Source organism: Myodes glareolus, chromosome 18, assembly GCF_982192425.1.
Source record: "Myodes glareolus chromosome 18, mMyoGla1.1, whole genome shotgun sequence".
Taxonomy (NCBI): domain Eukaryota; kingdom Metazoa; phylum Chordata; class Mammalia; order Rodentia; family Cricetidae; genus Myodes; species Myodes glareolus.
The window spans coordinates 49,111,892-49,135,711 of record NC_142043.1 but is presented as its reverse complement, the minus strand read 5'-3'; the positions used below and the strand labels follow the sequence as shown (position 1 = coordinate 49,135,711).

The following is a 23,820-nucleotide window of genomic DNA, read 5'->3' as shown; positions in this document are numbered from 1 at the left end:
GCCTTGGCTGTCCTGAAACTCACTTTTTAGACCAAGTTGGTCTCCTACCTCTGCCTCATGAGTCCTGGGATTAAACACATGGGCCGCCACCACCCAGCTGCTTTTAAACTTTTGATTGGCATACTACAACGTGTTTAATCACAGAGGTTAGGTATAGAGTACAGAACTAGGGGAAAGGGTACAGCCTCCCAAGGAAGGGGAACAGAATATATAGTTATTAGACAGGGAGAGACTGGACTGAGTATTAAATGGAGAGAGACAGGGAACAATTAACATTAAGGGCCAGTGTTTGAAGGGTCATATGGAAACTATTACAGTAGAAGCGTCTTAAAATAAATGCAGATAGGAAAGAAATCTAAATGGACCTGCCAAATACAGGGGAGACAAAAGATGCCAGGTCTCCTGGAACTGGAGTTACTGGTTATGGGAGTCAAGTGTGGGTCCTCTGGAGGTGCAGCCAGTGCTCTTAACCACTGAACTTTCTTTTGTGTATGTGTTGGGGGACGTGTGTGCTTGCCATGCAGTGTGTGTAGAGGTCAGAGGACAACTGTGAGAGCTGGTTCTCTCGGTCCACCTGTAGGTCCCAGGGATCAAACTCAGCTTAGCTTGGTGGCTGGTACCTTACCCAATGAGCCATCTCACTAGCCCTCGACACATTATTTAAGACGTAGTACTAAAACGTCTCTCCTGGGGCTGGAGAGATGGTAGCTCTTTTAGAGGACCCAGATTCGATTTCCAGCACCCATATGGCGGCTCACAACAGTCTGTAACTCCAGTTTCAGGGAATCTGACACCCTACCTGGTTTTCTTGGGCACCAGGCACACAAGTGGTGCACAAACATATGTGCAGGCAAAACATATAAAATAAAAATTAATAAAATAACATTAAATGAAAAATTAAGTCTCTATTGATTTTACTATTTAGTAGGTTTACATAAATGAAACCAAATTTATCAACAATGCCATAAACAAACTCTGGCCTCCCATTCTCTGATTAGGAAAGTTAAAGTCTGCCATTGATTTACCAAAGTAAAAGAAAAGCATTACATTTTGTCCAATTATTCTTCAATTCCTTGGTGAGTTGGGGAGATGGCTCAGTGGGTCGGAGGCTTGCTACACAAGGGTGGGAACCTGAGCTCCCAACCCTAGCACCTATGCATGTGTTTACTAGGTCTCAGTTATGCAAGTGTGCACACGCACACCAATATACATATACTAACTTTGCTGGATTCTGATAAAAATGAATTAAGGCCTCTACCACTAAGTGTAACTATCATTACTATTTTTCCACAAAAAAAAAAGTAGGTACATATGCAATGAAACCTGTATTTGTGTCTACAGCTAAAAGCTTTAAAACAGGGCTAGAGAGAAGCCTCAGCAGTGAAGAGTGCTCCCTGCCCTCAAAGAGGACCAGGATTTGGTACCCAGAGCGCACATAAGGTGGCTCACAACTGCCTGTAACTCCAGCTCCATGGGATCCAATGCCTTCTGGCCTCTGAGGGCACTTGTGAGTACACAGCGCACATAGACTCATGCAGACATTCACACATTTACACATACACCTAAATCTTGAAGAAAAAAGAAGCAGCTTAGAAGTTAGGGGTGGTGATACACACTTGCTAGTAGCTCTTGGGGACTGAGCCTGTAGAATGGAGACCGCCAAAGGAGCCTTGGCTGTGTAACAAGTCTCAAAAAGCGGCACACATACAAAACTAGAAAATCGGGTTGAGAGAAACGGTCTATGCTAAATTTTCTTTTTTTTAAAAGATTTATTTATTTATTATGTATACAATGGTCTGCCTGCATGTGTCCCTGCAGTTGGCACCAGATCATATTACCAGTGGTTGTGAGTCACCATATGGTTGCTGGGAATTGAACTCAGGACCTCCGGAAGAGCAGTCAATGCTCTTAACCACTGAGCCATCTCTCCAGCCCCCATGCTAAATTTTCTATACAGTCGCCCACTTACATATTCTAAAAGCCACTGTGGTGATTCACCTTTTCTGCCACCACACCCCCTTTGGCTCCCACAGTAATCACTGAATAAATGTTCAGCACTTGGAACAACTGTCATAACTTAGTTGGGGCGGGGGCTGAAAATATAGCTCATTTGGCAGAGTGCTTGCCTTGCAAGCATAGGGACCTGAGTCTGAGCCCATGTAAAAGAGACCGGACATGGGACAGAGACAGAATGTCTTGGCTCTCTGGCCATCTAGCCTACCTGGGCAAACCCGAGGCCAGTGCGAGACTCAGTCTCATTAAGAGGTGTATGGGGGCAACTGAGAGGACTCAGCAGTTATAGGCACTCGCTGCTAAGCCCAACACCCTGACTCCCCAGGACCCACACGGTAGGAGAGAATTGACCCCTGACCGCTGTCCTCTGAACTTCATACCTACAGTGCAAACACACACACACACACACACACACACACACACATACACACACGCAGACACAATATTAAAAAGAAAAGATGCTAGTGGCCTCCATGTACACACAAGCACAGGTACTCTCAAATACAGAGGATGAAGGAGTTAGGTGCTTTCTGCCATTTTTTGTTTACTTATAATCATACTAGATAAGGTTTTTTTGTTTCCACAGTCCTAAGTGAAATAATTTAAATAAAGTCCCAAGAATGAAATCTTTGTCCAAAAGCCTTATCCCGAGAAACAATGATGGCCATCTGAAGAAGGTGGTCACTTTTCTAAAGACCTAGATAGTTAGGACATAAACGGAAGCAGTAGCCTTCACAAAGCCATTTCAGGGTTGCTGGTACAAGGCCATTAAACACTGATTAGACACAATGTCAACACATTTCTGTGGCTTGTTTTGTTCTTGGTTTGTTTTCATACAGGCAAAATGGTTATGATAATCCCATGTTAATGACACTCTGCAGTATCATTAGGAATATACGAACATTGGCTGTAAGCTAGTTTTTAGCTAATGTGCTCTGTCTGCCCCAAGAGAACGCGATCTCTCCATTTCTGTTTCATTTTCACGCAGGCCTTGCATGGAATTTTCCTCTCCTCTTCATTCTGCCAGATTAATACGTGGTCACGTGTGCCTCACATTGTTTTCCTCTGGGAGGCTAGGAACTTCATTTCCTCCTCCCGCTTCATCCTTTCTCTCATTTTAAACTGTAACCAAAATCTTCTTCAGGGTCCCTCTGGTCTCTGTGCTAACGGGAGAGCCCTGAAGGGAAGGAGAGGGAAAGAGAGGGGTGGCAGAGAGATGGGGGAAGGGGAGGGAATGGGGGAAAAAAGAGGGGAGATCAAGAAAGCAGCTGGGAGCCCTGAGTTGTAACTGTCTCCATGGAAACAATTCCTTAGCGACCAGTCTGGAAACAGTTCTGGGGCAGCACGGTCCAATCGTACCAACCCTCACTAACAGGGTTCAGATGGGTAGGGGAGGAACAGGATTCTTTTCTTAACCAGTAAACTAAGACACTAATAAAAATTACAGTTACCACCCCATAATGCATCTTTAGACTAAAAGATTCCTACTTTCTGTAGTAAACAGGAAAAAGGCCTTCTAAATTTTCATAGTGTTTGTAAAGAGTGCTCATTGTAAAGAAATTATGGGAAAAAAATACTTCCAAAAGAAACATCACCATTGGGCGGAAAAGTCAGACATCAGAATCAGGAGAATGATCTGAGGATGTCGCCCAGAACCACACAAGTGTGTGCAAAGAACGCCAAATTCACTTGGGTTGCAAGGACATTGAGTTCCAGGTGAAGAAAGGGGATTACAGGATTCCCCCTACCAAATCGGGCTGGAAGAATGAAGAAGCCATGTAATTTAAACCCACAGAAGGAAACCCCGGGGGAGAATTCATCTGAAGTGTAGAGCTGGGAGTTTTACTGAAAACCAATTACATTTTAAAGGGAGAACATGCTTTAGGTCCTAACTTCAATCCCCAGCCATTAAAAGAAGGGGGAGACTTTTGAGGGCTTATAGTAACAATAGGATAACCAAGCTTCTGCAAGTCTCCAACCAATAAACTTCCTTGTAACCACACACAACAAAAAGGGGGGGGGAGGGTTTAGAGCTAAATCACTCAACTCTATCCCTTTGGCAACTATTTTCCTTGTTCTGAGATTAGGAACAGCATCTGTGAAATGAGGACCAGCTTTTAGGGCTATAGAGACAGTTGTGTGGAGGGTAGGAGGGTCAGGAGTTCATGGACATCCTTGACTACCCAAGAACAAAGACAATGAATTGCTTACGATGCCTATCTCCAGTGAAGCTCTTAATAGACCCGAGTTATTACGGATTCTGTAACATCTTTTGGTTTTCCTGTCTGTAATTATAACCACACTGCCTCCCACCCCTTTTTCCCTGAGAAATATTTTGGGTTAAACCAGTAGAGCACTGAAGACATTTAAGTAACTCTGAAGCCGAATCAACGCTGTGGAATGAGTTTCCGAACAGTCTCGGCACTCCGGTGAGCCTCTGCTTACGCAGCGATCCAAACCAGACCAAATCAGAGTGAGTTAGAAAAAGTCCAGGTCTAAAGGATAAAAACGCTCCCCGGAATGGTTTCCCAAACCCCCAGAGAGGAGACGGGGAAAGGAAGACCGGAAAACCACATATCTGTTTTCTGGGTGCAGTTTAAGTCCCCTGCGGGAGTGGTCTTGAGCATCTCTGGGGGAGAGGTCATCACTTGGTGGGCTTTCTGAGATGCAGCAGAGAGATGCAGGAGAGAGATGAGGGGAGGGGGCTTGGGATGGAGCTTCAACCCAAACACTCCAGACTCTTTGGATATATGGATGCCAGGGGCTGGGGTGAAGCTTCCACCCGAACATTTTCCATACCAGAAACTAAATAATTGGCCTCCTGGCTCCAGTCTAGACACACACACACACACACACACACACACACACACACACACACACAATCCCATGGTAAATCAAATCCATCCCACACTGCTAATGTCCCCCACCGTCTTTAGCACCAAGAAATCTTTGAACAGCACACTGAAGGGTGACTACAAGGTATTCCCTTCACATTTACAACCTTAACTGGTCCTGCCTGACCTGTGACTAAACTCAGCCTCTTTGCCCGTTAACTTGCTTTGTTCTAAGTCTCTTACCCCAAGATTGCTCTCTACCTCCCCACAGACTTTTCTGATGTGCCAGTTGTGTTAAAACTTAAAAGGCCATAAATGTGTCATGAGAAACCTTGGTAGCAGCATGGAACCCCCAAAGGGTTTCGTACGCGTCTCCTGTAAGCATAATTTTCAGGAACACCAAACTTTATATAGAAAACGAAGACAACTGCCACAAACCACTGAGCTGTCACTGGGCTTAATTACGAGAAAAATTAAACTTAATGACGAGAAAAATTAAACATGGAAACCAAGAAGTCAAGGCTGGTTGGGCTAGGCAGGAGAGCAAAACCCCAGGCTAGGACCGAAATCCTGCTGGGTGTCTTTGTATCTTTGCAGGCAAAACATCCATTCTTTTTTCTGGTTGCATAACTCAAACATGGTGGAAGAGAAAAGCCTTTCCCTGGTTTTTGGGGTGCAGAACCACGTGGGCCTTTACGGGATGTTTCCTCAGGGGAGCAAGATAGCGCCTTAGCAAACAGCCACGCCACGGCTCCTCAGAACCCACGCACGTCCTCCGGCGGGAGGAACAAAAGCGAGCTCTGAGGATCTGACGGCCGACCGAGAAACCAGAGAGCTGCGGAGTCCCCGCTGCAGTCAGGAAGGCCCCTAGTGCGCAGGCGTTTTTCTGCCCCACCCCCGCCGAAACCGGTCTGTCAGTCGAGTCTCGCGAGAGCGGCGCGGCCGGCCCGGGCGCTCCGCCCCGCCCCCTCCTCCTCGCTCGCTCCCTCCCATCCCCCCTCGCCAGTGTCTGTGCTGCGCAGCTTCCTACGCGGTCGTCGCCGCTGGGGACGGTTGGGCGGGAGAGACCGTTGTCGGGAGTGCCACCCGCGGACGAAGCGGCCGTCCCTGCCCGCCCGCCAGCCGCGATCGTCGGAGTCGGCGTTACTAGCACCCCACAGGGTATCTGAAGTAGAAGGGGGTAGGTTGGGCCGGCAGGTGCCGAAAGCCGAGTCGGGAGAAGGCCGAGGAGCCCGGGAGCCGGTGAGGGAGTGTGGCATCGGCTGGCCTCCGGGGCTGTCTCCCTCCGGGAGGAAGGGCCGGCGCCGCGCTCTCCAGCCGCTCGCCCGCTCTCCCCCGCCGCTCGGCTGCCGCCATCTTGGGGCCGGTAGTTGCCGGGTCGCCTTCCCGCCTTTCCCCGCTCGGGCTACTTTGTCGTCTCCGGCTCGCGAAAAGTGTTGGGAAGGCCGGGTGTCCTGTGTGGGCAGGGGGCGGAGTGGGGACGAGCTCTCCGGTAGGGATGAGGGTGGGGGAGCTCGGCGAGCAGGGACGGCGGGGCGGCGGGACGCGCTCCCGGTGGAAATGGCGCCCGGCGCGGCCCGGTCTCCCACAGCGGCCTCCGTCCTCCGTGGCCTCGAAGGGACTACCTGGGCTGGCGGGGCGGCTAGTGACTGCTGACGCAGATTCCCGGGATGAGACAGGTGGAGCCGGGGGGGAAGGCGAAGCCAGTGGCGACGAGGGCGCTCCACTGGCAGATGCAGGACAAAGGCGGACACGGTGGTCCTTTGTAATACCGCCGCTCCGTGGCCGAGGCCTTTTCTCCCGGCCTGACCGACGGCCGGAGGCGGGGCGTCCCCTAGTTCTCTGGTCTCTAGGGCGAGCTAGGTAAACGGAAAGTCTCCGGGAAGAGAGAAAGGACGCTTAGCCGGCCTTTGTAGTCCAGATTTGGAGCTGCGGAAAGAGTACATACACGTCGCCAAAGGATTTTTTTTTCCCCCCACATTAGATGTTTACCAAGACCTTAATTTTGTAAGAGAAGGGGTGACTTAGGATGAAATGGGTGTGTTTCAGATAGGCCGGGTCCGGGTGAACTACGGGACTTCTTTTAGGCCAGGGTGGCTAGTTCAGCACGGTTTTGTGTAGTTAGTTCTCCAAGAGTTGTGTTTTGTGTCGACTTGTAATTAAAGCCGGAAATCAGCTATATTTGTTTTCATTTGATGGCTAGGCATGTTTAAAACAAAGTGTCGAACTGTGATGTTTTGAACTAAAAGAATAGTCTAGCGTGTTTTTGGTCCTTAAATCAGAACTGTGTCGGTGATTTCCATTGAAAATGGGTTAAAAAGGAAAAAGAACATCCCAGACCTGAAAGTTAGCTTGCAGTAGTGCCCACGCCACCTAGAACAGGCATATCCTTAATGGCCTTTGAAAAATCGAAGGACTCAGATCCAATTGAAAAGAACTAAGTGATATGCCCACATTTTCTTGATTGGATTGCATTATAAACAATTTCTGTTGTTGTTTTTTGAGAGAGGCTCTTGATAGTAGTTTGCAGCTGGATATGTACAGGAGGCTGCCCTCTAACTCTGAGTCTCCTGCCTCTGCCTGCAGGATGGTTTTGTTTTGAGATAGAGTCCCTGTAGACTACTGCTGGCCTGGAAATTCGAGGATCTTGGTGTTTCTTCCTCCTAACTGCTGAGATGGCAGCTATAAGACACCACACTGTTTATAACATCCATTAACTTCTGTTTAAAGTGGTGTTCTATGGACTTAAGTGCGTTACTAGTTGTCAGACTACCACAGCTCAATTTAAAAAACACTTTTACCGTTTCAAAAAGATGTATGTACTAACAGTCATTCCATATGCTGACCTGTTCTATTTCAGTCACAGATCGTGTTTATTTTTTATAGATTTTTATGTTCTTGGTATAAAACTGGAATAGTATGCAGTCTTTTGTGACTGAAATTTTTGCTTTCTTTAGGAAGTTGTATTTAAAGTCTCAGAAAGTTGGCTTCATTAGTATCCACTGTAGGTGGACCATAGGCAAGGGGCTGCATCTGTGACGCTCTTGGATTTGGGGGTGGTGTAACTCAGGTTGTTCTCCCTGTCTCAAGGTCTAGAATAGAATTAGGGGCCTGAGAACGCTGGGATCCCTAAAGCAGATAGTAGTTAGTAAAGAAAGGTTCGAGTGGAGTATTCTAAGTGAACAGTTGCACAACCTCTGAAAGCTTTATTAAGGTCTCAGAACAAATTGCCCATAATGTTTTCGTAGGATTCTAGACTTGAGTTTAAAGGTATGCTAGAGCAAGGCTGTTTCCTCACTGTCTTCTGACTTGGAGTGGAATGTCACCCTGGGAGAGAGTTTGGTCCAAATCTTGTTGGCTTTTCTAGTAAAATTTTGTTAATTGAAGTCAAGAACTGATGAATAAAAATTTTCCTATAACCTCCACATTACACTGAAGTATGAGTGTTTCCATATACAAGCACATACACAGACTCAATAAAAGCAGTTATGGTTTTCAGATACAGTTAAGGTTTTGTGGAGCATCACGTTGGTTTTACAACAGTGGTTCTCAGTGGGTTCACTGATACCATTGGAAAATACAGGTGTTTATAATTCATAACAGAAACAAAATTACAGTTATAAAGTAGCAGCAAAAAAAAATTTATAGTTTATGAGAAACTGTCAAAGGGTTGAAGCATTAGAAAAGTTGAGAACCACTGCTTTACAGGGTCCATAAAATCTAATTGTCAAAGGTGAATTTTTAGCTGAAGCAGATCAGAACTACATAATATAAATATTGTTGTGAAACACAGCAGTGGGTGCCAATACCTCACTTGCCTACTGCTGTTTTGGTTTTTTCAAGATAGGGAACTCACAAGAGATCTGCCAGCCTCTGCCTCCTGAATACTGGGATTAAAGGCATACACAACCATCACCACTGCCACCCAGCAGTTAATGCTGTATTTTATAGTGAGTACCAGGCTCAGAAATGCAATGTTTTAAGTAGCCATTGAATGGCAGATTAGCGAGATGAGATGATGCCTTTTTTTTTTTTTTTTGAGATAGTCTCACCATGTGAACTTGGCTGACTTTGAACTCAGAGCCAGGTAATGTCTCCCAGATCCTGGGATCAAAGACACGTGTCACTATGTAGGGCCTTGTGCTTTCTTTTAAATCAAGAGCACTGAAGGATTACTTATAATGTCAGTTTTTAAGCTGTATTTTCGCCGTTTTGGTTCTGTCAAGAGTGTCACCTTCCACAGGCTTTGCTTTAAAGATGGGCCTGGATTTTCTTTCATCGGGGTTGAGGTTCAGTCACTGGTACACACAAAACACAAATGCTGATGATACACACATTAATAACCACTGAAATAGAAGTTAAACATTGTGTTACTTTAATACATGTATTATTGGGAGAAAAGTGTTTGGAATGTAATCCAAGGGTTGGCACATGATAGACATTTACTCTATTATTGAACTATATCCTTGGGTTCATTCCCCCCACCCCGGTTTTTGGTGACAGTTTTTCTGTGTAGCCCTGGCTGTAGATCAGGCTGACCTTGAACTCACATACCCACCACCTCTGCCTCCAAAGTGCTGGGATTAAAGGCATGCTTGTGCCACTATGCCAAGCTCTAAAATAACTTTTTGTTTTGTTTTGTTTTTTTCCCTTCAAGACAGGGTCTCACAATGTAGCCCTGGCTGTCCTGAAACTCACTGTGTAGACCAAGCTGAGTTCAAATTCACAGAGATCTGCCTACCTTTTCCACCACCCTATTCCATTACCCCCCCCCCCCCCAACTCACTCCTTCCTTCCTTCAAAGGTAGTGTCTGGCCTTGAACTCCTGAACTCTTGCCTCAACCTCCCAGGGCTAGGGTTATAGGAGTAAGTGTGCACATGTGTGATTTTTTTTTAAGAAAATTAGAATTATTAACTCCGTAGATGCTGCCTCTAACAGGTGATATGGAATTAACCATTAGTGAATGATGTTGATATACCGTCAAGCCTAAAGGAATCAAGTGAAAAAAAATTGTTTTGTTGACGGGAGGAGGTGGTGAGGGAAAGATTGGAATATTCAGGTGAGTAGGATTCCCAGAGCTGTGTAGTGAAATAAGCAAGGACTGGTAAGTTTTTCCACAGCTGCAGAACTTCTGCATTAGTCTCTAAAAATATTCTGGAATTTTAAAAGGAAAGTGGTTGCCTCTAGGGAAGGGATGTAGCTAGGTTTCTCTGTGTGTGTGTGTGTGTGTGTTGGGGGATGGAGGGGGCTTCATGCTGTGCTTAAGTGCCATGTGAGTGTCATTGTGTTAAATCTGCTTGACTAAAAAAAGTTAAGAGGCTGAGCATAACGTGGAGTGGTGACACTTCCCTTTAGTTCCAGCACACGAGCTGAGAGGCAGGCAGGCATCTGTGATTCAAAACCAGGCTGGTTCTTGGTCACCCTGTCTTAACCACCCCCCACCCCAAAAAAAAAGATGTTACTGTTGAAAGGTAATCATCTGGGTGTTTGTTGAAGCAGTTTCCTTGTAGTCCCAGCTGGTCTCAAACTCAAAATCCTTTTGCCTTAGCTCCCAAGTACTGAGATCTTGGCCATGTACCATCTATCATATTCCACATAGCATTTGGGTTTCAGTAGCGTTCTACTTGTTTTCTTTTGTTTTGAGACAGGGTCTTGTGTTGTCCTCCAATTGCTGGTGTAGTCAACGATGACCTTGAGGTTCACCTAGCTACTTTTGTTTTTAATGCTCAAACCTCAATATGAATGGATAACTATATTATATACACCTTTCATGTGATTATTCTTAAACATTTTTGCAATTGGGCTGGTGACTCAGGTAATCTTAGCACTTAGTACTATTGGTACACTAACACCCTGTCTGCAAAACAAAACAAAACAATCCGGTAGCTTTGGGTCAATATTAAAGTCTGAAAAGTAAAGTAAAAAAAAAAAAAAAGTGTGTTACAACAAATCTTACTCTGGTGGTATAATTCCTCAAGCTTTTATTAGACATTCAGGATTGTTTGATAAGAGAAGGGTGAGTTTTGTTACCTTTCCCTGCCCCACCCCAAAGTAGAGTTTTTATAATAGAGTACTATGTTGCTGATTGTTGTAGAATTGCATGCATGCATTCCGCACTGTGGCACTTGAGGTGTTCAAATCTTGGTAAGAGTGTGTTGTGATTGACTGCTTTATGTGCTTGTTTATTTTCATAGCATTTAAATCAAGCGATATTGAAATGGATTGGGTTATGAAACATAATGGTCCAAATGACGCTAGTGATGGGACAGTGCGACTTCGAGGACTGCCATTTGGTTGCAGCAAAGAGGAAATAGTTCAGTTCTTTCAAGGTACCTCTAGTACTAGTCAAAGTTTAGTAGTATTTTAACTGTATGTGTTTTTTATTAGATGGTTTTTAATTTATAAAACCCATTTGATTTTGGAACTAAATTTTGTGGTAATCTGGGTTATATAGTAAAATGGGAACTGTGCTCCACTTAATATTCCATAGAGAATGTATAGGCTATGTAAACGTTGATTAATGTACAGTATAGTTAACTGAGAGTAACTGTGGTGACATGGGCTATGAGTTATCATTGGGAGCACAGTTAAATATGTAGTTTTTCATGTAGTGGGCTTTTAGAAGTATAATTTTAAGACGCTGGTCACAGAAAATATTTAATCCAATGATATTTGAAAAATATTCCATTTGTATTATGGGGTGATGGGAAACTACGCGTTTTGTTTTGTTTTGACTTGTTTTAAATATTTGATTCAGATGGGAATGTTTCAGCCTTTAACACTGTTCCCCTTGATGGGGTATTTGTCCTTGGGTTAAAGGGTTGGAAATCGTGCCAAATGGGATAACATTGACGATGGACTACCAGGGGAGAAGCACAGGGGAGGCCTTCGTGCAGTTTGCTTCAAAGGAGATAGCAGAAAATGCTCTGGGGAAACACAAGGAAAGAATAGGGCACAGGTGGGGATGGAGAGTTTGGGATGGTGTTAAATTTTTATTTTTGGGGGTTGTGGGTCACTATTGCTTAAATGGGGGGGTAACCATAACATTTTTATGGGGGTAGTTTTAAAGAATTGATAATTACCTAAATTTAACATGGAAACTACAGATTTGGGTGGGGAATTAATGCTAATAGTTTAAATTAAAATTAGATTATCTGTTTCCATTTCTTTGTAGGGTGTTGTTAAATTTGTTTTTGTATTATCACCTGTTTTTCTTACATATCTATCTTGTACTAAAGGAAACAAACTAAAAATATATTCATAATTCAGTGTTTTCAAATGACTCATTTGTCTATGTGAAACTTAAATATTTAATTATTTAAGTTTGTAGGTGTAAAAATGTTACCTTATGGCTTATTTAGGCAATTTAAATTGGGTTATGTACCTAGATATAGACATAAAACTGCATTTTACCCAGTATCTAATTTACTCTCTCATATATCCATGCTGAAACATGTACTTTAACCCTTTTAAAATAGGTACATTGAGATCTTCAGGAGTAGCAGGAGTGAAATCAAAGGATTTTATGATCCACCAAGAAGATTGCTGGGACAGCGGCCGGGACCATATGATAGACCAATAGGAGGAAGAGGGGGTTATTATGGAGCTGGGCGTGGAAGTATGTATGACAGAATGCGACGAGGAGGTGATGGATATGATGGTGGTATGTGTATCTAATGGACAAAGGTTCTGTTGTCATTTTCTTGATGTTCCTGACACTTTGTCAAGAAATACAGAAATGGCAGTAATTTCAGTACCTATGAGGTTTTAAAACCTGTTCATGAAATTATGGGATTTACGCTGCGGAACTTGATTGATGCACATATTAACACCTAGAAAATGTAATGTAGAAAGGAGAGGAAAGATAACTGGCATGTTTCTTCTTGGCATAAAGATGAAATTTGGTTTTCATGTTATGTTTGAATTTATCCTGTGGTTATGTACATTTCCATCAAGGGTTAACTACTTTTCTCATGTGCAGTAAGCTGCAAACATCAATGAAGAAGCTAAAACTGTTGACTACAAAATGACTTTGTAAATTAGCTTAGAAAATAAATTACTCAGGATGGTATTTCTTTTCCTTTTATTTGCACAGGCTATGGAGGTTTTGATGACTATGGTGGCTATAATAATTACGGCTATGGAAATGATGGCTTTGATGACAGGATGAGAGATGGAAGAGGTAAACTAAGAATATTGTCATGCTGAAGTAAATTGTATTGTTTCCTTAGTAAGCTTCCAGTAGTAATTAGGCAACTTTGATAATGGAAACTTGTGTCATTGCACTGGCTTGTTGATTTCTATGTATTTACTTACCTGAACCCACCATGGTTTATAATCTAGGCATGGGAGGACATGGCTACGGTGGAGCTGGTGATGCCAGTTCAGGTTTCCATGGTGGTCATTTTGTGCACATGAGAGGGCTGCCTTTTCGTGCAACCGAAAATGATATTGCTAATGTAAGTGTGGTTCATAGAGGGTATTTTTTATTTATTATTCTTGGTGGGGAGGTCTCATTGAAGCCCAAACTGGATTAGAATTTAGAAATCCTAACTTAGCTGTGAGCATGTTGGAATTACAGGCAGCCACCATGCCTTATTTATTTTATTTGTTAAGATTCAAGCTGAGGGCGGGAATGAATAAAATATTTTTAAAAAAAGATTCAAGCTAGGATTGTCACTTAGTGATAGATTACTTAATACGTACATAGGTGTTTGTGTCCCTTATATACTGACCTATGTGAGATTTTAAGCAGGTTTTAAAATGCATTAAAAAAAAAACTCAGTTAAGAATAGTCAGTCAATTAGATAGGAATTCGCCTTTAGTAATAGGGTCAGGGTCTGGAACAACCCCAAATGTCAAGATACTCCTAACCTTGCACATGGAGCCAGTTTCAAATCTTTTGTTTAAAATTTAGTATTGCCTTACTTTAAAAGCTCCCTGAGTTCGAGGCCAGCCTGTTCTATAAGAGCCAGTTCCAGAACAGTCACCAAAGCTACACAGAGAAACCCTGTCTTGAAGAAAAAAAATAAAAAATAAAACATAGTCCTTCTCTTTGTGAGCCAAATTGACCACCTCTGTAGTAAAGGATGACAGCCTACCTTCACAGTGCTGGAGCCCTATAGACTCTCAACAGTTTATTTTAGTGGATTAGGGAAAAATTTACATGCCTAATTTTAAATAATTGAAATTTAAAATTGAATAACTTTTATTTAGTTCTTCTCACCACTCAATCCAATACGAGTTCATATCGACATTGGAGCTGATGGCAGAGCAACAGGAGAGGCAGATGTAGAGTTTGTGACACATGAAGATGCCGTGGCTGCCATGTCTAAAGATAAAAACAACATGCGTAAGTGGTGTCTTTGGCACGCTTCTGTTTTATAGATGTGTGGGGTTTATAAAATAATTACCTGTGATAGATCTTAGGGCTTAAAATCTAGACTTTAATGGATGCCTGAAATAGTCCTTTAAGTGTGGATCAGCCAGCCTGCTTTTTAAATACTAATTGACCTTTAATTAATATTTGCTCCAATATTCCTTTCTCTACTCTTCTTACCTTTTTCCACTCCTCTTTTTTAAAGAACATCGATATATTGAACTCTTCTTGAATTCCACCCCTGGAGGAGGTTCTGGAATGGGAGGTTCTGGAATGGGAGGCTATGGCAGAGATGGAATGGGTATGTATACTTTTGTATTCGAGACGGGTTCATCCTGCTCTGTAGCCCAGGCTGGCCCGAAACTCACAATCCTCCTGTCTTGGTGCTTTGGCATATCCTTCCCAAACCTGTGTTTATAAACTTTTTAGAATAAGCAGTGTTGGCTACTTTGGAAACCATCCTCTTTTTTTTTTTTTTTTTAATGTGCAGATAATCAAGGAGGATACGGATCTGTTGGGAGAATGGGAATGGGAAACAACTACAGTGGAGGATATGGCACTCCTGATGGCTTGGGAGGTTATGGTAAGTCAGGTTTTGTATTGGCAATGTCTTTGACTTAAAATATAAATATGTGATGTGCATGGACATCTCCTGACGGATGGTTCTTAATGTCTTCTTAAGGTCGTGGTGGTGGAGGCAGTGGAGGTTACTATGGGCAAGGTGGAATGAGTGGAGGTGGATGGCGTGGGATGTACTGAAAACACCACCACCAATGTGCAAGTCCTAACAACATCTGTCTACTAGACTTTCTTACGGATTTAATTTCTTTTGTATTTCAAGAACTTTATAATGACTGAAGGAATGTGTTTTCAAGATATTATTTGGTAAAGCAACAGATTGTGATGGGAAAATCTGTTTTCTGTAGGTTTTATTTGTTGCATACTTTGACTTAATAAATTTTTATATTGAAACCACTGATGTTGCTACTTTTTATATATAGGTACTCTTAAAGATGTGTTGCCTTCATAAGATTTGGGATGATGTATTTTACTGTTAGCTCTACAAAGAGTAGCATAGTACAATGTGAGTGGACAAGACTGCAAGTCTTCGCACACATCTGGGATGGGCAGGGCTTGAGTAGTTAGCTGGCTTTCTTTCCTGGACCTAACGATGCATTCAGGTGGCTTCAGGAATAGAAGCTCAGTTAATTCTGCATTCTCTTTTCAATCTCATTTATCAAGCATAGCTCTGAATAATTTTGTAAGAGAGGTATCTGGATTCTAAATAGTCACAATTGTGTTATGAATTATGAGCCCAGGGACATGGGAGTAGTAGTTGAAATTGTAGCCCTAGATTTTAAAATCCTCATAGCACTTGCCCAAGATACCAAAAATGTTCCCAAAATTTGAGTTTGTTGGAATAGCTAAGAATTCTCATTGATGACAGAACTCGGTGTAAATACACGGGTATTTACTATGATAGATGTATTCTTGCGTTTTCAGTTTCTCATCCAAAAAAACAGGGTTTTTAAATTGTGTAAATGACTGCATTTAGGAAAATGTAAAACAATGCTACAGCTGGATTTTGCATCTGATACTGGTTTTGAATATTTAAGCTCTGTTTAGCAAGGGAAGGGTGCTTTCTAATCTTGTCACTTTGATCAATGTGGCTTTCCCCCAAATTGGCTAATGGATCGGATTGAAACCTGTCAATGTGAACTCAGTTATTGAACTTGTTACTTGTTTTTTTTTTTGCTAGAAATGTTATTTTCATTTAATAAATGTCAACATGGGAGATAAAGGAATGTTGTCTGTTCTAGAATGCTTTGTGTCAGTTATTGGTTATAATGCACATTGGTAGAAAGTGTGGTGGCACATGCTTTTATCCCAGCACTCGGCAGGTAGAGGCAAGTATCTGGCTGGCATGTAATTTGGATGCTAAATTGAGATTTCTGATAAAGTGACTGTAAAGGAGCATCCCAGCTTGTTACTCAGAACCTATAGTCCTGAAACAGTGAGTTTCTGTCTTTCTGGTTTGGGACTGAGGATTTCACCTAGAGCCTACACACTAATGACCTTGTCTGCATGCCTGGCAGAGAGGTCAGAAGCCCTTCAAGGGTTACCTTTTTCAGTCTCAAAGGAGGTGGCCGGAGAGATGATTCGGTGGTTAAGATCCTCTGGTTCTGCTCACCCAGAGGACCTGAGTTTGGTTCCCAGCACCCACATCAGGCAGATCACAACTCACTGTAGCTCCAGTGAATCCAATGCCTTTTTCTGGCCTCCTCCACCACCTCTACACATGTGGCACACACTCATGCAGACACACATAAACAGATACAAACAAATCTTTAAAGCAATAAAAGTAATTGTGAATTTCTCAAAACTTTGTTTTATAAAATTCACATTTATTTTAAAAACATTACAGATTAGAATTACAATTCCTTGGCACCATGATTGCATCTTTGTGGTAGTACTGGCTAGGGTAAGCAAGGAAATGACAAGTTTTGCAAAATAAAAACTGAATGTTTTGTGCTGAATGGGGTATCCTAAATTTAAATTTTTTTGTTGTTGTTAGTAGTGCTGTGGATTGAGAACCCAGGACTTTAATACACACAGTAAGCGAACATTTTGCCACTGAGCTATATATTCTCATCCCAGACATTGGGGATCAAGTTAATGCTGCCCCAGAAAAGGTCCATGTTTATAACAAAAAGCACAGAATAAAGTATTTGAAATTTTTTCATTTATGCTCATTTTCAACAGTCATAAAAATCTTAGTCTATTTCCATCAATACAAAATGGTTCAGACGCTGGGCAGTGAAAGCGCACACCTTTAATCCCAGCACTCGAGAGCCAGAGACAGGTTGATCTCTTGAGTTCAGGACCAGCCTGGTCTACAAAGCAAGTTCCAGGACAGGCTCCAAAGCTACAGAGAAACCCTGTCTCAAAATACAAACTCCCCAAAAACAAAGGTTCAAAAATATAATTCTTTTATTTTTCTAATATTTGAGCCAGGTTTTCACTGTTGTGTATATAATAACATAGGCTAATCTGGAGTTATAGGGATGAACCAGACTGGCCTTGAACTTGTAGCATTCTTTCTTGCCTTACCATCTTAATTCTGTTTCAAGGCCACTTCTGTCAGTACTCAACAAATGACATCTTGGGGGCTGGGTAGATCAGGGGTTCCATCCTCAGCACCACATAGTTGTAATCTCAGGAGCTGGGATATGTGGAGGTCAGAGAATCAGTTCAAGGTCATTCTCTGCTACACACCAAGTTAGAAGCCAACTTGGATTACATGAATCCTGTTTCCAAAAAATGGGACATCTCAAAATGTGACAGATCTAATTTAAGTTAACCTCAGAAGCTGGTGAAAATACTGGTTTTGTAATTTTGGCAATTTATAAAATTTACTGAAATACAACAAATGAAAAGATCTCAAAGAATAAGGAATCAGAAAAGTGCCCAGTCACTAAACTGTCTTTAGGAATGCAAAATCTCTATAGAGTTTATAGACTTAAAAGTGCAAAGCTGGAAATCAATATATTAAGATCCTGAATGGTTATGGTTTAAGTAACTTAATGTTTTGTTTGTCTGCTTGAAAAAATAAGAAACCACTATCTGCCTAAGACCATAGCATAAAGGTACTTGATATATCGGGTGAAATTCTACTGTGGGTAGATGTAAACACTGCAATATAATGTTTCCTAAGAGAACTGGAGGATGGGAAAACTAATTCTGTTATAGCACAGGTAAGTTTTAAATGCTCTTATATTTAATTCTTAAGCCTGTGTTTTCCCATCTTCCCTCAGGAAGGATGTTTTCATCTTTAGGGTCCAACCCTTTACAAAAAGTAGTTTCTGTGACAAGGTTATATTTATGATGGTTATATTTAACATCCCTTAAAGAATTGAAGGAAAAGCTGGTACTTCAATCCACTATATGAAAGGTGTAGGCAAGCGAAAAGAAAGGTATGAGATAAAATTACTGACCATTGTAGAAGAGGGGGAAAGAACACGCAAATAAATACAATTAAATTAGAATCTTACCAGACAATGAAGACTGTACAGCTTGGTATGGAGGCACACACCTATGATCCCAGCACTTCAAAGCTGAGGCAAGGAAGTCCATGGTCAAAAATGGACAACTTTGTTTCAATCTTATTTCAGAAAAGGATGTTCAATTGGCATACTATCACAAAGTGAGTGCATTTCCAGTCTTCCTCTGAGAATTGTGAAGCGTTAAAGTGCATTAAAAAGAATTATAGGCACCATCAAGTGCCAGCTTGACAGTTCAGAAACAAGTTGTGGCCTCGTTCTCAAGGCCTCTAGAAGATAAGGCAAAAGTGCATCTTTAGCTCTGCTGTCCGGCCTTTCCTTAAGGGTCACATGACTGTTCCAAATAGTGATAAAACATGCTATCTTAAACCGAGTAAGTACAGAAACGGAATCCTAACTATACAACTTAGAATTCTGTGTGTTAGCTGGAGGAGAGGTATGGTGCTGACTGGACACTTGGTCCTCACACTCACTGCAGGTGCTTCTGTGCAGGACTGAGTTCCCGGGTCACGGCACGTTAGAGGAGCATCTCTGAATGAGTATTGCATGGCAGGAATCACAAACTCGCACTGGCTTTGGTGAAGAAGGCAAAGGCAGCTCGTTGTCAGAGCAGGCATTGCAAAAAATTTCCCCACAGTTTCTACAGTGGTGCTATTAAATGGAGAAATTAGGAAGAAGGGGAAAAAAGCAGTTAGAAGCCATTTTTGTTGCCAAAATGTTTGGGCTCACTTTCTTGCCTCTTACCTTTCTTTTGGAGAGTGAAAATTCCTTCTCACAAAGCTTGCAGTGTGTTGCCTCTTTGTCTTTCAGCCAGACCAGTCCCTAACAGGTAAAGATGAATGTTAGTGTTCTAATGAGCAACACTTGCACTTAGCTTAAAGCACGAAAGCTGAAAATGCAGAATTCCTATGACTCATCATTTTTCAGAACAGGAACCTAAAAAAGAATGCACCAGGCCCAGGCAGTAGCTCTCAGAGAGGTCAGAGGAACTTAGAAATATCAGTAAAGAAGGGTCCAGGTCAGATGTGGGCGGGGGGTCAGACTTCCAAGACAAAGTAATGAGCCACCTAACTGCTTCAGGGAACATTTGATAGAGGTGAAGAATGAGAATATTCTGGTATTGAGATAAAACATCGGAAAATAAGTGGCAGGCAGTTGATACCAGGAGAAATAAGAAGGGTGTGATGAACTGGGTGGTGGTGGCGCTTGTCTTTAATCCCATTATTCGGGAGACAGAGACAGGCAGACCTGAGTTTGAGGCCAGCCGGTCTACAGAATGAGTTCCAGAACAGGCTCCAAAAGCTTTAGAGAAACCCTGTCTCAATCAATCAATAAATCAAGCTGAGATATATGCTTATGACCTTTTAATCCCAGTGCTCAAGAGGCAGGAGGAGCACTGTTTGAGACCAGTCAGGGTTAAAGTGAGATCCTGTCTAGGAAAAAAAGCTTACTGAGGAGACTTACTGAGGAAAGATGAGTTTGAGTGAGCAAACAGCTACCACTACATCAATAGCAAGGTGAGAAAACATGCTACAGAATGGCTCAGTAGTACAGTGTTTGTCTAGCGTGTGCTAGGCCCTTTCAGTTCCTTTCCCCATACTACGAAAGCGGGGAAGCGGAATGAATTGCATTAGAGCTAGATGCCAGAGGAAATAGCTGCGAGAACTGGAAGCAGCTCCCTTTGGGAGCAGGAGCTAGTAACGAAGGTGGGTTAAAGGCAAGAGAGCAAACATTTTTTACTTGAAATCTTTTTTAGAATGGTGCCTGGGGCAAAGTGCTGCTGTTCTTCCAGGGGCCCCAGGTTCAATTCCTAGCGTGTGCATGACTCACAATCTTCTGTAACCCCAGTTCCAAGACATCTAACATCTTCTAATCTTTTTTTTTTTTTTTTTTAACTGGTTCAGGGTTCTGGCTGGCATTAACATCAATTACATAACATAACCTAGGCTCCAGGACTTTTTGAATAGCTATTTTCATGTAACATTTTGATTAAAAGATTAAGTGGGTAATTTGGAACAGAAAGCTATTACTCAATGACACTGAAGTGCTGACCCGAAGATTCTTTCCAACACACCCAAAGTAACACACATTTTATCTAGCCTTATCAAAGTGATACAAATGATACTTGATACATCAGAAGCCTATTCTAGAAGGCTAAATTGAGGGTCATCAAGGATATGTTATCTACTAAAGTAGCATTACAATGTCATTTTTCATCAGGAGCATGCATCCTTTAACAGGTAATAAGTAATCCATTTCCACCTTTTAAAACATTTCACTAAGTATGGAGATGGTAGTCTCCAGCTCATTGCCCAGGAGGCAGAAGCAGGCAGATTTGAGTTCAAGGCCAGCCTAGTCTACAGAGGGCTGTTACACAGAGAAACCTTACCTAGAAAAGAAAAAAACAATGGAGACTAGAATAGCAAGCACACCTACATTCCCTTCCAGTGCTGCCACCTCTGTCCGTGGGATTTGTACACTTCTTTCTCAAGGCCTCCCCCACATACCAGGCTCCGAACAATTTAGGTTTACGAATGTTAAGAGCTTCCAGCTGTACTGAAAGCCTTTTTACTTACCTGTAATGCTTTGTTGGCTTCTTTTATGTCGTCTATTTTAAGTTTGGATCTAAAAACATTACAAACAAGTCCAAATTTTAGTATGCATGTAAATACAAAACACTTAATAGTTCATTGCAAAGGTATTGATTTTTTTAATTGCATATAACTTTAGATCTAACAATCTCTGACTAAAGGGATATTATGTGTTTTTCTTTTTTTTCCAAGACAGGGTTTCTGGGTAGCCGTGGCTGGCCTCAAACTCAGAGATCCGCCTGCCTCTGCCTCCCAAGTGCTGGGATTAAAGGCCTGTGCCACGATTGCCCGGCTACAACTAGATTTTTTAAAAGCTTGACTAGGTAAGAGAAAGTGTCTCTGGATGTGCATGCACAAAGCCCTCGGTTAGATCCCAGTGCCATATAAACTAGCTCTTTAGAAGTTACACAGCAGAAGCTTAAGGTCATGTTTTGGCTACATGAGTTCTAGGACAGCCTGGGATACTTGAAACCTTGTCTCAAAAAATAAACACTTGCATAAATGTATTTGTTTTGAAACAGGACTTAAATTTGGTAGTCCGGGCTGGCCCAATTTTGTGGCAATCCTGTCTCAGCTTCCTTTTTTGCCTTTTGATTCATGTAGCAGACTGGTCTACATTCTGGATTACAGAGAAGAGCTACTATACTGACTAAGTAAGCACTTTCGAGGGAATATCATCTGCATAGTTCTCCATAATCTGGTCCCTCAGTACTGGATCCCGAAGTTGTTATTAAATATCTGCCACATCACACTAAATGGTTACATGGTATGCAATTTTTACCTGCTGTTTAACTTTAAACATGTTTTAATTTTCTCACCAGAGAAACTGTTTATTACATTTGAAGTGGCTGGCCATAGTGGCGTACAATCCAGCTATTTGGGAGACCAAATCACTTTAATCCAGGAATTCAACACTAGCCTAGACAATAAAGCAGTAGTCTTTCTCAGAATAAGAAAGGGAAAGGGGACCACAATCCTAAAATAAAAGTTGAAATGATGGTATTCTCAGATATCCCCCTCTTCCATTTATCTTTTTTTAAAAAAATTATGTATGTGAAATGTTGCTTGCATGTATGTTTGTGTACCATGTGCATGCCTGATGACCAAAGGTCAGAAACAGGCTTCAGATCCCCACTAACTGGAGTTAGAGATGGTTGTGAGCCACTGTGTGGTTGCTGAGAACTTAACCTGGGTCCTCTGCAAGAGCAGCAACTATGATAAACCACTGAGCCAACTCTCCAGCCCCTATTCCCCTATTTCTTTGTTTTTTTTAAAGGCATGATCTCAAAGCTTGCCCTTTCTATGTAGCTGAGGATGACCTTGAATTCCTGATCTTCCTGCTTCTACCTCCCAAATGCTGAGATTACAGCCACTTTCCTGGCTTCCTGTAGAATCTCAATATTTTACTACAGGATCACATTGAGTCATCATAAGATTTGACTCCTGAAGGCATGAAAAACTACCTATAAATCACAAAACTGGCTCTGTCCCAAAATAGTCTGATAGCTCTGGACATTGTTAAAATTCAGTTTATGTTCTGACAAAATTAAGCTTCTGGGTTCTTTATCACTGAAAAAATTAAACAATAGTTTTGGCCTTCATCTGATGAAACCCTTCAAAACCAAGGTCTGCTAAAATGCATAGAACTACTAGATCTCTCTAAAGAAGCTAGTCTTTGGTGTCCCGGTACTCAAGCCCCTCTGCAGAGCTGATTTGGTACACCCATCTGTAGGTCCACGAATCTGTAGGTGTGTAGCTGAAGGAAGAGAGGAATTACTCGCAAAGTTTGCTGCCAAGTTCTTGCAGAGCCTGTTCTTGTTCATGATATACTTTTTTCAACTGCTGATTTTCATCCTGGAGATTAAGAAACTCCTTCAATAAAAAACAGAAATATAACTTTAGAAAAACCAAGAAACTCTACATTGCATGCATACCATTAATTAAGTATAAATGTCTTTGAGCTTTGTTCTGAGGCATGACCTTGTCCTGACCCCACTCCCATTTACCAAGTGTTGGGATTACAAGAATTCCTAGCTTTGATGAGGAATTCTCAGGTACTACCCTCCACTCCCCAATTTCTCTCTTTTTAAAAAAGATTTGTGTGCGAATGTTTTGCCTGCATGTATGTATGTGTTCCATGTGCACGCCTGCTACCCGAGGTCGGAAGAGGGCATCAGATCCCCTGTAACTGGAGTTTAGAGATGGTTGTGAGCCACCATGTGAATACTGGGATTGCAGCTCAAACTGGCCTGGGAGGCATCAACCTCCCGATTCTCCTGCTTCAGTCCACTCAGTGCACACTACACCCAGCAAAAACAGAGCGTATCTGAAGCCTTTTCCTAGCTGTTCTGTGTATTATTACCCACACAACCTCCTTTCATGTTCCTAAAATGACTAAGTATATCCTGTTTCCTCATATACATGTAAATTGTGTAAAGTATCTCGTTTTAGAAGATGTGTTTGTATGCAGGTGCATGTGGAGGTTGGAAGACAGCCCTGGTTGTTGTACTTAGACTGCCTACCATGTCCTTTGAGTCAGGGTCTTTTATTGACCTGGAGCTCATGAATTAGGCTAGACTGGCCCATCAGTGTGAGTCCCAGGAACGCCCCAGAACTGAGACTACAAGTCCTGCAAGCACTTTACTGACAGCCATCCTCTCAGAAGCTCATAGGCAAGACAGAATGGCCATGAGTTCAAGGCCAGCTTTTGCTACAGAACAGAGTTCACAGATAGTCTGGGCTATATAGATAGATAGCATAGCATGAAACCCCATCAATGTTTGTCCTTTTTTCTTTTTTCCTTTTTCTTGGTTTTTCAAGATAGGATTTCTCATGATAACAGCCCTAGCTGGCAAGGAACTAGCTCTGTAGACCAGTATAGCCAATTTTTTCTTCTTTTTTTCTGTTTTTCTCCCAAGAGGGGTTTCTCTGTGTAGCTTTG

General features: G+C 42.2%; 3 protein-coding genes and 1 long non-coding RNA gene across 6 annotated transcripts in view; 1 reads left to right on the top strand and 3 right to left on the bottom strand.

The window, feature by feature from the left end:
• LOC125411485 (phenazine biosynthesis-like domain-containing protein 2) overlaps window positions 1-6,604 on the bottom strand; it is a 29,236-nt gene extending 22,632 nt beyond the window's left edge. The window contains exon 1 of the mRNA XM_048451623.3: window positions 6,473-6,604. The gene's annotated coding sequence lies outside the window, so the exon portion shown is untranslated. The remainder of the gene's footprint in view (window positions 1-6,472) is intronic.
• Window positions 6,605-9,972: 3,368 nt separating this feature from the next.
• LOC148119152 (uncharacterized) lies at window positions 9,973-12,463 on the bottom strand. The gene is made up of 2 exons (XR_015735476.1): window positions 12,331-12,463; window positions 9,973-11,181 (listed from the first exon to the last, which is right to left on the bottom strand). It is a non-coding gene; the product is annotated as an uncharacterized LOC148119152 (long non-coding RNA).
• On the top strand, window positions 11,021-15,202 carry Hnrnph3 (heterogeneous nuclear ribonucleoprotein H3). Of its 2 annotated transcripts, none has more exons than XM_087898182.1 (9): window positions 11,021-11,177; window positions 11,668-11,806; window positions 12,327-12,466; window positions 12,944-13,030; window positions 13,192-13,307; window positions 14,065-14,200; window positions 14,433-14,528; window positions 14,718-14,810; window positions 14,910-15,202. In XM_087898182.1, exons 1-9 carry the CDS (start codon window positions 11,021-11,023, stop codon window positions 14,984-14,986), a joined length of 1,041 nt encoding a protein of 346 aa, XP_087754308.1. In that variant the 3' UTR covers window positions 14,987-15,202. The 2 variants fall into 2 exon arrangements, with proteins under 2 accessions (XP_087754308.1, XP_087754309.1); XM_087898183.1 differs by having other exon boundaries at window positions 11,050-11,177; window positions 12,327-12,511.
• Window positions 15,203-16,611: 1,409 nt separating this feature from the next.
• The window catches only part of Rufy2 (RUN and FYVE domain containing 2), a 37,114-nt gene continuing 29,905 nt past the window's right edge, over window positions 16,612-23,820 (bottom strand). For both annotated transcript variants that reach the window (XM_087898179.1, XM_087898180.1), the window contains exons 15-18: window positions 22,657-22,751; window positions 20,865-20,913; window positions 19,033-19,110; window positions 16,612-18,939 (exon numbers count right to left, since the gene is read on the bottom strand). In XM_087898179.1, the coding sequence (XP_087754305.1) occupies window positions 18,796-18,939; window positions 19,033-19,110; window positions 20,865-20,913; window positions 22,657-22,751 (366 nt within the window). In that variant the 3' untranslated portion in view covers window positions 16,612-18,795. The remainder of the gene's footprint in view (window positions 18,940-19,032; window positions 19,111-20,864; window positions 20,914-22,656; window positions 22,752-23,820) is intronic.